General features: G+C 41.3%; 1 protein-coding gene across 11 annotated transcripts in view; it reads right to left on the bottom strand.

Moving 5' to 3' along the window:
• DNM3 (dynamin 3) overlaps positions 1-14,797 on the bottom strand; it is a 377,759-nt gene that overhangs the window by 285,759 nt on the left and 77,203 nt on the right. For all 11 annotated transcript variants that reach the window (XM_036342917.1, XM_036342912.1, XM_036342907.1 and 8 more), the window contains exons 3-4: positions 11,485-11,634; positions 10,307-10,510 (exon numbers count right to left, since the gene is read on the bottom strand). In XM_036342917.1, the coding sequence (XP_036198810.1) occupies positions 10,307-10,510; positions 11,485-11,634 (354 nt within the window). The remainder of the gene's footprint in view (positions 1-10,306; positions 10,511-11,484; positions 11,635-14,797) is intronic.

Here is a 14,797-nt window from a genome sequence, read left to right on the forward strand (position 1 = left end):
TTCACTTCTGGCAATGTGCCTTCAGACTTCTCTGTTTCATTCCTATTTTTATAAAAGAATTCAAATACATATCTATTCATATTCATGATCTAAATCTATTCTCTTTCACAGTAAATTTCACAATCAAGTTCATTTTATCTTTCCCAATAAAAATAGCATGTCTAAAGAGCATATACTTTTAAGATCTACTCTCTTAGCAACTAAAAAAGCTTTTTTAAAAACCTATAAGATAAATATTTTTTGTTGTCATGTTTCCAAGTCTATGGTTCAACATACTTTTTATGGTATATGTAAATCTTGATATAATTTTAGACATAATTCTATGATTCAACATACATTTTAAAAGCTCGAATGGGAGCTTTCTACACTAGGGCCAGCCTATTCATCAACCTACGGATAAACTAATTGTTCTCCTTTGCAAATGGGCTAATTTCTAACAAAAGCTTGAACAAGCCTACTTGAATTGTACATGCATGAAACTCTTAACATTCAAGTACATACAATGCAAAATAGCTGCATGATTTGAAATGTGTATCTGTAATTCCCAGACTTCAGAGTATTATGGTATGATGATATATTGCACACATTTCCTATCAAAGTTCTGATCACACAGGTGTGTAGGGTCATGTGTTTCTGTGCTACCTGCTTTCTTCAGAGCAGACGTTTAAGTTATTCCCTGGTCAAGCCTAATACACAGTAGATGCTCATTTAAAAGAATGATTGATTGACCAGAGCAGATATAAAATGATTTTTTCAAAGACCAGGAGCCTTTTTGGTTTTAGCCTCTGTTCTTATCACTTTCTCCATTAAAGAAAAATCTAATTGATTCTATGAGTCTCATTCATGTTAGAAATACTAAGATAAAAAATATATCCCTTAAGAAGTCAAAACATGGCACCTATGAGCAATTAAGTAATTTCTTCTTAAAGTGTAAGATACATTTACACATACTAATTGATACAATTAATAGCAGGGAGGATTTGGGCTCATGTGCAATTAACATCTATTGACTTCTTTAATTTGGTCAAATATTTAAGGCTCAGAATTTCAAGGTAAGCTGGGAATCCAACTGAAAGGAAAAATCACGGCAGAGAGGCTGCCTGGAAACAGGTTTTCTCCGTGGAGTGCTCTTGTATTTGCATTTGATAAATACACTCATCAGATTCTGAGTGCGACTTAATGCCTGATGCATGAAGCTTCTGTTCAATTTAACAGCACCTCCAAGACCAGACGGTAAAGTAGACGTCTGCTAAACGTTGCCAAAGGTCAGTGACTATCAATTTGCAACACCCGTGGACTTTAACGTTTTCCAGATTGAAGAGGGAGACTTGTTGAAAGCCAAAAGCTTGAGGAGGTGGGTTGGACACACCTCCACAAAACAAATAAAGAAGTCTGCCTCCAGCTTCTGATAAAATTCACAAATTTCATCTCAAGAGAGGATGGTACCCTCTTCCCAACCAGAGGAAGCACTCCTCTTGGAGAAGTAGGGTTTTTTTTAATATATATATTTATCTACTCCAGGATGAACTCTGGTTATGCTAGCTTTAGAAATGAAATTCATTTTCTGTGAAATAAATCACCATGAAAGGAGTTTCCAGACACATTTGCTTCCCTGGTGAGGCCTTTGAACAGTCCTGTATTGTAGACGACAAGCTTGATGGGTAACGCTGACATATGGCTGCGCCCAGAAGATAAAAGGCACAGTCAGAGTCTTCATGGGTAATGAACTTGTGCTCAGGTAATAAATCAACACCACTGTTGGGACGGACTCCTTGGCCTTCTATACAGATAATGCGAGTCTAACATTATGATGAACTGCTCAGCTAAGGTGCAGCGGTATCTATAAAGCACATGGATGTTTGTGTCACTTTTCCATAAACGTGGAGTCTTCGTTATCTGACCATTACAACCTACCAGGAAAAGTGGACATTACACCATCATAAATAAACTCAGTATGATAAAAACTATCTCCCCACCAATCAATCTAACCATCTAACCTCATCTGTACCCATATCCTCTGCTTTTCCTACTGTTAAAATGAGACACAATATCCAGTCCTCTCCTGTGTATGGCAAAGATTCCCACAGGTCTCTACATTATACCTCCCTCCCCTAATCAAGGATTTTTCTCACATTTATCCATTCTTTATCCTGCTTCTCCTACACTTACCCCATCTCTGTTCTTCATCACCAATTTTCTCTCTCCTGGGTCATTCTTATCAACATACAAACATGCTATAATGTCCCCCACCTTTCAAAACCATTCTCTTGATCTTACACTACTGTGTCCCATTTTTCTGTTTATCTCAACAGTGAAACTTGAAAGAGTTTCGGTCTATCTTCTGTTTCCACTTCCTCACGTGCAAGTCTCTTTTGGACCTCCTCTAAAAAAGGATTTCCTACCAACCCCTTCCTATTAAGGTCACCAACGAATTTCATGTGCCAAATCCTAGGGTCAATTCTCTACCCTCATCTCCATTGGATGAGCACATAATAGTCTGGTTTAGACACAAAGATTGGAGGCAGGACTTAACCAGGTTCAAGGCTGCTTTGCTTCTGTTTACTACTGAATATTTCAGCAAGCAGCGGAAAGGATTTGTGGGCTAAGAATACAAGTGGCTCAATGGGGGCTGCTTCCCAGCACCTCCCGGGCTCCTTGCAGAGGAGCACTTCAAGCTTGAAGATGAATACAGCCTATGAGGACTGGGGAGATTGCCAAGCCAGAAAGGCAAAAAACATGGTTACGCTGCCTTTTAAGCCACTAGGTTGGTGGTACTGCTTCGTGACAATGGAAGGGAAATCTCAGTGTCCCATAGCTAGCAACTCCTGCGTTCCAGTTCTTACTGTGTCATCCACCTTCCTCAAGGCTGAGTGGTAGACTAAGCCTTGACCTTGATCTCTCTGCAGCACTGGACACAGCTAATCACAAGGTCCTTCCTGAAACCCTCTTCCCTGTGGCTTCTGGAATGCCACTTGGTTCTCAGCCACTTCTCAGTCGCCTCTGCTTTTTCTCCTCCTCTTCACCAGGGTTATTTCCTTGGTCCTCTTCCTAGCCAGGAGCAAAGGAGGTCAAGAAGGCAGAGGGCCCAGGGAGTGGGTTCTGGGACCCCAACCTCACCCAGCAGATTTCCTGGACTCGGACTCCATCGCCCTCCCACAGTTCCCACACCAGGCGGGCTCTTTCCTGCCTCCCTGCCTTTGCCCATGCAGTTCCCTCCACCTGGAATGCCCTTCCTCAGCCTTCAGGTCCCAACCGGCTTTAACTCCACTGGAGAATCTCCCCTGAGTCCCTAGGGGCTCCCCCTGCATCCTGCACCCACCGCGGTCACAGCCATTTTCTTGATGATGCTCTCACGGGGCGGTGAGGTCTTGGGGATGCTAGCTTTGCCTTTGTACCCCAGCCCCTCGCACAGACAGGTGCTCAGTAAATCCGGAAGGAAGGAGGGGGGGAGGGAAGGGAGCAAAGAAGCACCTCTCGTAGGATAGGAGAGGATCTGGACCGTGAGCACCTGGCACAGGCCTGGGCACAGAGCAAAGCCCACTCCCTTCCTGCCACCTCCACTTGAGCCTGTGCTCCAGCACCTTCTGCCTCACCCCGTTTGGAGCCGGCTCAGGGGTCCTCTCTACACCCACAGGCCTGTGTCTGCTGTCCCTTTGGAGGCAAGGTAATCACACCAGGATGCAGACGTGCACTTGACTCCATAAGGAGCTGGTGTTTTGGGGAGAAAGGCCTTCATTCTCAGAAATCCCTGGACTGTGCAAACTTGCAAGGGCCTGAGGGCTGACCTTTAGCAGAGGTTTTCAAATGTTTTTTACACTGAGTACTTTCTGCAGACAAAGCCTTACCTGGTGGCCATTATGTAAAACAGATAGAAGCTAAGCTGCTTGGGGCGAAGTGGTGGCTGTCGAAGGCACCTGGGAGATAGGACCAGAGTCCCCTTCCCCCTGTAGCTCTGGGTCCGGGGGAGCTGGGGGTTGGGGTTGGTCCTGGCGGTGGGATGGGGCAGCCAGGGGAGAGAGAGAGAGAGAGAGAGAGAGAGAGAGAGAGAGCGCGCCCTGGGTTGAGTCCAGTGGCTGACATTTACTAACTGGTACAGAAGGGCTTCAATATTTTCAGAACTGTGTGTTCATGCCAGTGTGGCTGGGCCAACGAACTCATCTTTCACAGCAAGAAGTCAATCGACACAAACAAAAATTAAAATATGTCCTTGGGAAAAATCATAATGACGTCAACTTTAATGTTCTCGCTGTTTCTTTTTTTTTTTAATCTTGAAGGGATATTTTAGGGGAACTATCTCTTGTCTAGAGGAAATATATGAATTCAGCAATTCCATCAACTTCTCTTTTTCTTTTGTGAAATTCAAGTAAAAGTAAAATAGTATCTGAAATATAATTGTTATGGTTTTATAAATGTATCTCTACCCCCAAAAAAAGATTCTGCAAAGAACCTCGTTCCAAATAAGAACGCATTCGCTGGCATGGGGCGGGGGTGGGGGAATCAGGCCTTAGACACATCTTTTTAGGGGATACCATTCAACTCACTGCCCCGCCTCCAGGGTGATATCTCCCAGGCTCACAACTCCAATTTGAACTCTCCCTCACATTCCAGTCTCTAATATCACTAGTAATAAACATCTCAGATTTACATTTCCAGAATAAAACTCTTCATCCTCTCCAAACATTTTCCTCTCCTAGTATTCCTAATCACAGTAAACGACATTACCACTTAAGCGATTTCTTCGATTAAAACTCTCGGAGTCCTCCTTGCCTGCTTGCTTTTACAGCCAACAAACCAGTGATACTGTCAGCTCTACTTTCCAAGTGGACCTTGAATCTGACGGCGTCTTCCCTCTGGTCCATTTCTGATTCCAAGCCACATTAACTCTCTCCCTGCGGGACCTCTTTGAAGGAAGAATCTAACTGCTCTCCCCATTCTATTCAGACCCCTCTTCAAGTCATTTCTTCTTACAGCAGGCAGCCGCTCCCATGAAAACATAAATCGGATTGTCTCTCTCTACCCTCAAAACCCCCAAGTGGCTGCTCATCACGCTTTGAATAAAGTACAGTGTCTGTTATGATGGCCTAGAAGACCCCACGGGCTCTGGCCTGCCTACCTCTCTGATGGCAGAACCTACTGGTACACCTCCATCCCTCCCACCAAGCTCCATCCTCTGTGACCCCCTTGCTGTCCCTTAACATGTCAAGCCAGCTCCACTCCCGGTCCTTTTGTGTTTGCTGTCTCATCAGCCTGAAAGGCTCCACCTCTAGAAACTGACAGGACCTGTCCCCCCAGTTTTCTGCTCAAATGCTGCTTCCACAACCCTTCTGTCTAGAATAGCATTCCCAAGCACTCTCTCTTCCTGCATCCTGTTTTAATTTTCCATCACTACCTGACATTACGCAAACCTGGCATCACAATAATCAGTTATCTGTCATCTGTCTGTTTCCCTCGTTAGAATATGTGCTCCATGAGGCCAAGCATTTTGTTTTGTTCACCACTGCATTCGTGATGCTCAGAATGGCTCTTGCCATTAACTATTTGTTGGGTAAATGCACAAGCAGCTAAAATGATCTTCTAAAATTAGTTAAAGCAATGTAGCCATGTTAAAAACTGACATATACAAGTGAAATCACATTAAACCAGTTGATGATAATTTTCACTGAGTGCTTTGCTTTTAGGAAATAATGAGGAAATATTCACATGAGAATAGAACCATGAACTCTTCCCAATTGATTCTTTTTCCAGCATTTATAATATTTGCTCTAGAAATTCAGTCTTTACATTTGTCAAGGGAGTCTGTTTCTTATACAGAGAAAAGATGCAGAGATATCCTAATAAATCTCTACCTCACAAAAAAATTACAAGGCAAAACCTAATTCAATGCAATTTTAACAAGGTTTTGCCATGTTTCGTATCATAAAACTTCATTAAGCAGCTTTCACTCAATTTTATAAAATTCTAACATGTGTTCATGATTATTCCTGAATAAAGTGTTTAAAAAACAATTGGGATGAGAAAGCTGAATGATACAATAGCAAACTAGACCTACTGGGACCAGAGGCATGTGGGCTCCTATCATGCTCCCGCTAATTACCATCCTTTAGACTGAAAGCAAGTTCCAGAACTTCTCTCAGTTCCTCTTACATAAAACTGGGCAATGCCACCTACCTAACAGAATACTGTGGTTATAACATCTGACACAGAGCGTTATTACACAACTCATTTCACTTGAATTAATACATGTTGTGAGCCAAATTATACCCCCTAAAATATTAAAATCTTCATCAAACAGATCCTCTGTCATATTGCTTTGGGGACTTCCATGACCTCACAGGCATGTGAGAAGGCGCGATACAAACAAAGAGCTTATCTGTAACAGTGGTGGAGAGTCACAAAAATAATCAGAAATGTGTACTGAGCATCTACCTTGTTTAGTGTCCCACTGAGTGGTCCGCATACAGAATTTACACTCCTAACCACACTTTGCCTCGCTCAAGAGATGCCTCCTAAATATTTGTTGAACAGCAAATTAATGAACTAGCTAACAAAGGCAGTGATTGAATTGTTGATGTATCTGTGTAGACATTCTAACTAGCAGAGGAAGTGTTCCTGAGAGGAATCAATGCAGTCTCCACGGTGAGACTGTGCTAAGAACTCTAGTCTGGCCCTTTGACCCTAAATCCATGAGCAGCAGCTGGCATAATGCCTTAAACACATCAAGCCAAGCTAAAGACAACCCTCCTTCCATCCAACCCCAACCTCAGCCCTAGCCCTGGCCCCGGCCCCGATAAGGTCGTCTTTCACCCACAGTTGATCGAGCAACTCTCAGGTAAATCTGGAATCATTTCTATTTTTATGATACAGTATTAAAATATTCAAAATAATTCTATTATAATTCTAAGTGTTATCAGGCCTCATTAATTCATACTAGTGTAAGCAGCAGTTGGATTACAGAAAGCTACTGACTGTTTTCACAGGTTTATTATCACTCTAAACTATGGACAACAAATAAAATAACAAAGTAGTGTCCTTTGAACCTTTCCAAGAGGAAAATAACTGCTAGCATTTGGAGTTAGAATTATCTTTATAGATACATTTATCTTATTTAATTGTCATAGCAACCTTTTGAGATAAGGTTTATTACAATTTCATTTCATTTTAGAAATGAGGTAATAAGGTTCAAAGAAGTTACCAAATAACTTGCCCAAGGATATGCTCTCAGGATGTGAAAGATCTACTTCCAAACCCTGTGGTCTTCCATCTACACCATTTAATACAGCAATTAATTGAGGAGTGATCTGATGCAGTGAGGAGAGCACTAGGTGAGGAGGGAGGAGCAAAGGCATGTTATCCAACACAGTGTGTTGCCCCCGCCAATCAATTCCCTCTCCCCAAAATAGGATTTCACTCCAACCAAACTCACATTATTCTCCCGAAACTCAAACCAAAGTGTGTCAGAGCACTTTGAAAAGTCAAGACCTCTCTACAGGGAAAGATGCACGTAAAACTTTACATAATTCTGATGACTAGGAGCTTGACCTTTTAAACCGGATAGCCATTCCCCTGGAAGTTGTGCTAAAAATCCTCATTTAGTCCATAAAAACATTTTTCACAAGTGATGCAACAGGTAAGGTTGAACTTTGTCTACCTACAAATCTGTGACATTCAACATAAACTGAGAGAGTAATTCATCATGAAACTTATTTTGATATATAGCACAGATAAATGTTTTCCAGAATGACAGTACTATTTATTTTGTAAAAGCTTTCATTTTGAATATCATTATGCAAATAACTGAATACTAATTTATCAACAGAAACTTCCTTCCCAAGTATATACACAATGGGGCAAAAGTAGGTTTACAGTTGTTCATCTGGAAATTAACACATTGTTTGCAGGTAGTTTTTATCATGCGCTAACAGGTGGCGTGGGCCATTTTTGCTAATTTTTTGCGCAAATGGCAACGTTCAGTAAAATTACGATAACTTTAGTTTACGTATTTATACGTTACCCACATTCTACCACTAGTCTATAAAAAAAGTATTAATACGTGTCCCGCGCTCTACTACACTGGTAGAACGTATAAATACGTTTCCCGCATACAATGTGTTAACACAATAATCCTATCTAATAAAAGGGTAATATGCAAATTAACCATCACTCCATCACAAATATGGCGGCGCCTATAGCCACAAGATGGTGGCGCCCAGCCCTCTCAGACCTGCCGGAGTCCCCCAGTCCCGGGGAGGTGGCTGCTGAGAGCGGACAGCGTGAGTGGCCTGGTGGAATGCTCGCTTTGTTGCCATGGCAACGAGGCAAGCGTTCCACCCAGGCCACGAGAGCCTCTGGGCAGCGGGCATGGAGCGGCCAGGCCCTGAAGAGAGCTCCTGGTGCAGGGCTAGTAGTTAATAAATAATAACACAAAAATAAACTGTTTCATGTACTCATGTAACCTACATTTGCTCACCCTGCCCCCCATATTTAAATAAATCCAAGTCCTACTTAGGTAAAAATGGTCTTAATTTAGTACAAAGTAGCTACTGCCCAAAACAGACCACCTCTCAGAAAATTATGTAATTATGTACTTTGGTGAATCAGATTATAAGTCAGGCACCTGGAATAAACAATGGTTCTCTGTTATCTAAATAGCTCATCCTCCTCAAAACTTCAGGCAAGGGCAAAACTTCAGGAAAGATGGACATAAAGTGCTGAGGACAGGCCCCTTGCATAGCCACCAAATTAATCATGAATACCAACAGTGGCACAGATGTCATGAGTAGATTTCCCTCATTATCCCAAATTCAAATGTCTGTTATATGACAATTTCCTGATTATTAAAGTTACTTAAGGTCAGAATGGGGAATAATGCAATGGGATAATAAATGGTAGAATCAGAACCTCTAAGAAAGCCATTCCTCCATAAAAGCAATAAGAACATTGGCAAAAATTGTCAAAATTAACTTTTTCAGAACTCTGGAAATTAATCAAAGGCTTACAACAAACTGAAAGGTATTTATCCAACAAAAATGACTGAATCTCAGTGAGAATAGTGAGATTTGTGGTGTTTGAATTTTCCCTTTTCCCATTCCTGTCTCCTCAGCTCTGCAGTAGCCTTGAAAACCCCACCATCACAGTGAAATCTAGTGGCTGGCCACTCACCCTCTTGTAAAGTCAATGACTCCCATTCATGCCCACACAGAGCTTCCCTCAGCTTTTTAGTGCTCTGCTCTTATATCTGAATGAGCAGCAAAAGATCGCCAATCACTTGAGAAAGGTCTCTGAGATCAAAGACAACGACCAAAACAACCAACAGGAGGAAATGGACTCAGAAACGTTGTAGATTATAAAAGGAAATCTCAAAATGTTTTTATTAAAACCTTTAGAGAGGACACTGCACGAGAAACCAAGAGCTGAATGAATAGAAACAATAAAAATAACATTTACACAATAGGAAAATGCTGTTGCAACTTATTAAGTGAAATCAGAAATGAAAAATTTATTAGAAAAGCTGAAGATAAAGTTGTCTGAATCCTGCAGAATGCTGAACAAAAGGATGAGGAAGCAGATGATTTAAAAAAAAAAAAATGAGGATTGATCCAGGAGTTCTAACATGCTAATGATAAGGAGAAGAGAGAAAATGGGGGTGATTAAAGATCAGAGAAGAAATCCTAGAATCGCAGACAATGCATCTCCATATTAAGCAGACACATCACTGATGCACTTCCATAGTTACTTTAAACAGACACACAGGAAGGCCCATCACTAGGGTCTCTGCAGATAAACTGTTATTACTCAGCTCAGAGGAGGAAAGGAATCAGATCATCAGCATAAATAAGGGACTTTTCTGGATTCTGAAATGCCAATAACAGATAAACCCCTGCTTTATAATATATATTTATGTCAAGTAATTATAAGTTAAACATCTTCCATGCATTAAAAGAGCTTCCTGTTTTAAAGAAATAAAAAAAACAGATTTTTTTTATTGGGAGTAACTATTCAGGTAATGCTTACAATAACCAAGGGGACTGTCTAAATTCTGTCCCAGAAGTTTATTTTATTGACTTTTAAAATAAGTAGTGCTTGAAGATTAGAAATGTCTATTTTCTTAGATCTCAGTTAATATTACATTTATTTGCATAGGTTTAGACTTTATTCCCCAGTTATTTCTCTTTCAACATCCTAAATACAAAAGCTCTAACAATATTAATAATGGCAGATTTAGTGAATAATGAATTCAAGTTTTGAGAATTGGTATTACCTTATATTTTCAATGAATTCCCTTTCATTCTTAGGGCCACACACTCACCTTGAGGGTCGACATCTTTCGCCAGCTTCAATGCATCTGAGTTTGCAAGGTCGGTGTTGGCCGGGGTGACGGCCAGAATCAGACAGTTTTCCCGCGTGATGAACTGCATGATCATTTCCCTGATCTGATGCTCAATATCCACTGGCTGGTCTCCCACGGGCACCTTAGTAATCCCAGGCAGGTCGATCAAGGTGAGATTTAACACTGTGCAGATAGGAAAGAGAGTCTCACATGTACCCTCCGTGCTAAAAGACATCAACTATGCAGAATTACCCGTCATTTTCGTGGAAATAAAAAAGCTCAGCTTTGTAGATGGTGCATCTAAATAACCCCAACTCAGGTGTGTGAATAAAAAGCAAATAATAGGAAATGGCTTTGCAAGTTTTCACTGTTTTTATGATATGATTGTGCTGTTCCAAATGGTCATTTTCACATAATTTGAACGGCCCTGACTTGCTTGTCTGTTTTCGTGGAGAGCTGTCATGTCCATAACTAAGGGGTTATAAGTAAAATCTGGCAATACATCCAGACACTGTCTGCCAGTCTCATGCAGTACACTGCCTCCAATGGTGTCAAGTTCTCAGGGTAAGATTTGTCCTTCCCTTCAAAAGCGTCAGGTTGTTATTTACAGAGGGTTAGCCACTTAGCCTATTAGAAAGCTGTTAGCCATTCATGGTGCCATGAGATTACTGTGAAGGCTACCCAGCTGGTCTCATGGAGCAGCATTCCAGAGAGCGGGCAACGACCCCTGACTCGGTGACTCCAGCCCAACCTGGCTCTTGTTCTCTGCACAGAAGAGTGTTGACACCAAGTCTTCTTGGGACATTGCAATTGAGCTCACTTCATTCAGGCTCCATTTGAAAAGCAACAGAACTGATAGAAAATTACAGATTAAAATCTACCCCACTAAAAATTTAGTCTAAATAGAGGCTATTCCACATCCCACACCATGAACTGGTTGTCTAAGTTGTAAGTTACTGCTGATAGTCTGGAAAGCAAATCGCAGTTGATTGCTAAGGAAAAGAATAAAGAGAAGACACAGGGCTGCAAGAAAATCTAACAGGGAAGACTCAACCACAGTACCAGGCACCGCTAAGATATTTGCAAATTAATGCATGTTAATTAATGCCATAAATTTTTTTGAGGACAAGAATTTGGAATTGTGTTACTTTACTTACCGTGTGGGGAATACACTCGTAAGTTAATGGGTATGGAGGAAATGCCCTTATTCATTCCCGTCACTCGGTCTGTCTCTGCTTCAATCTCATGGCGAACTTCATCAAAATCTGTAAACTTTTTTCCTTTGCAATGTAGAAATTCAGCATATTCTACAAAAAGACAAATTAACAAAACCTAAAATCATCTACTCTTGCAATAATTGTAAGGAAACTATGTTTTTAAATTACAAGTCACAGTACTCAATATTGTCTCTTCAACCATCAAAACGAGAGAACATGGGGTTACAAACAAACGCAGATAATACTGTAGGAATATTAAACACAGCACAAATGCCAAGGATGCTAAACTTGCTAATGTTCAGACAAGCGATTAAATATTATAAGCAGGCTTTAAACCTTCTAGCTTGTTAAATAATTTAAAGAGAATTTGGGTCCCTGAAATGACAAAACGAACAGCAGCATCTGATTGTCAAAGAAATTCGATAGAGGGCGCGCACAAAGCCCATCTTCTAACCCTATTCGCACATCCTTTTCCAATGTCACCACTTCATTATGATGGGATGCTAAGTCATATAAACGCAGCTTCAGAAGGCAAAAAGATTTAAAAACAAAATGTGCTTAATTCTTTAAAAAGAAAAATGTGTGGAATAATTTAGCTTTACAACATACTATTCAAAATACCACACCAACTTCTGTACTTTTTTTTTTAATCCTCACCCGAGGATATTTCTTCCCCTGCTTTTCAGAGAGAGTGGAAAGGAGGGAAGGGAGAGAAGAGAAACAGAGGAGAGAGAGAAACATCAATGTGAGAGAGACACATCCATTGGTTGCCTCCATGTGCCCCAACCGGGGCCAGAGATTGAATCTGCAACCCAGGTACGTGCCATTGACCAGAAATCAAATCCATGACCATTCAGTGTACAGGTTGATGCTCTAACCACTGAGTACATCAGCCAGGGCCCAACTTCTGTATTTTTAAAAGATATTTTCTCAAGGGAAAAAAAAAAGAGTATTACATTAAAGAAAATAGTTACCTCCAACCTAAAAGAAATACCTTATCTGGAGGAAAAACTCTAAAATAACTATCCAATAGGCAGAAAATTTGTTTTTAAATTTCAGTAGCATTCTGCCAACTGCTGTACCATCAATTTCTATACCTGCTTTCCTAGATAACAGGTATGTGATAAACAACACAACTCAAAAAAGAAGCTGGTACTAGTGAGCACCCCTAAAAATATTATTATAATTTCTTACAAGGGAGCAAGTTTTAACAAATACATTAATTTCTCTAATACTTAGCTAAAGAATTGCTCCACTAAGTCTGCTGCGGGCCCGGAGGCCAGCTGAGAGGAGCATTCGTAGTCTTTCTCCCCATGACTATGTAACCTTGCAGCTGCTCTGGCAAGGCCAATAGACAAACAACTATGAGATGTGGTCCCCTGTCTTCAAGTAGCTGAGCATCAGCTTAGGAGCTAAAGGTTATTGCAGTGCTCAAAACAACAACAACAACAAACAAACAAGCGGGGTATGAACTGGGTGTTGAGGAGTAGGGAGGGTTTCCGTGTGTGCAGACAGAAAGCCAGGAATCAGAGAATCTTAATAACCTCAGCAAATCCCTGGTCGGTATCATCCTGCCTCTGCTGAAACCCACACTGATGAGGACCTGAGACTATGATCTATTTGGAAAACACCTTCATTGGAAAATGCTTTTAACGTTGGCATGAAATCTGCTTTCATATCATATTCCATTGGTCCAACTTTTGCACCCTGGATCTACTCAAAGTCTTCCTCCAGACTAACCTGAGCATGGGCACACAGGGCCCATCTTCCCCGACCTCTCTTGTCATGACCTTCACCTGCTGGTCTGATCAGTGCTGCTCTGGCCTCCTGGTGGCAACATGCATTGCCCAGCCCCACCCAGTTGCTCGCGGCCGACCGGAAAGGTCACAGGCTCCAGAAGTGGACTGACGAATTTCCGCTTTAACTTACCAAGCATTGTAATGACCCAACTGTTCCAAAATTTGACTGGCAGCCTGAGACTGTAATAAATTTCTGTCTCTCTTGTCAGTGGGCATGGGCATGAATGTGTCTACCTTCCTTTTCTCCATATCATTATATGTGCATTTTCTGGGAAATGGCACACTGAGACTCCGAAAGCTCACTGCCCAATGGTGAGAACATACTCAACACCAAAGCCTTCAATGGGCTTCGGAAGGCTGGTCTTAAGAAGTTACTGCATTATTTGGCAAGCTCTCTCACATGTCTACCCTCATAGGTGCTGTTTTTATTACAATATAAATTCTCAGAGAGAGCCTGTATTTACCCACTCAATGACTAGGCCAGTACCATGTGAACGCAAGTGGTTAAGATAAGCAGAAGATAACATAATAGGAAAAGAGGAACAAAAGATGCCAAATCCCTGAAAAAAAAAATTAATAAGTAAAAATAAGTCATAAATAATTTAGAAGAAATGGAAATTTACTTTCTAGGTTAATATATTCTGTGGGAAATGCACACTTGAGGATTTAGGATGATCATAAGTACCACTTTCACAGGATTAATAAGCTTCTGAATCATTCTGTGACACAAATGCGGTCTTCTCTGGTTGCCACTAGATGGCGCCTACTTGCTTTCTCTGTAGGAAACGCATGCCCTTCTAGAATGTTGTAAAATCAATGCAATTTCCAGGTTGTATTTAAATTCATTCCTGGACTCCCAAAAAATGTTTTTATTTGGGGATTGAGAGATTTACAATTGTGCAGGACTATCTCAAACCTCTGGGTCTTTTTAAGGAAAGGATCCCACAGCTAGATTTAGGGATGCTTGTATGTTTCAACTAATATTTACTGAGTTCCTACTTGCTAGGCAGGCACTGCTTTAGAAACCAGGGATGTAGCCTCATGAAGTTTAAATCCCAATGGTGAGAAACAATGTGTGTGCACGCCAGGCCATCAGTGCAATGGAGAAGACTGAACAGTAAGGGGGGTACTAGATGCTGGGGAAAAGGGTTACTTTGTTATATGCTTTGGTTGAGGAAGGCTTCTCTGATATGAGGACATTCAAGCCAACACTCATGAAAGGAGGGAGAGTAAGCCATGCCTTATAGAAGAGCATCCCGGAAATGCCTGAAGCAGACCTGCACTTGGCTTGTTGCAGGAACAGCAAGGAGGCCCTGCCCGAAGCACAGAACACACAGAGGAGGAGGTGTGAGATGAGATCCAATCAGACAAATTGAAGGGTTTGGGGTAAAGAGAAAAGATGTGGCCCAGGTTTTAAATCAGTAACTGTGGCTGATGCATTGAGAACAGACGAT

Source organism: Myotis myotis, unplaced genomic scaffold (genome assembly GCF_014108235.1).
Source record: "Myotis myotis isolate mMyoMyo1 unplaced genomic scaffold, mMyoMyo1.p scaffold_m19_p_18, whole genome shotgun sequence".
In the NCBI taxonomy this organism is placed as follows: Eukaryota; Metazoa; Chordata; class Mammalia; order Chiroptera; family Vespertilionidae; genus Myotis; species Myotis myotis.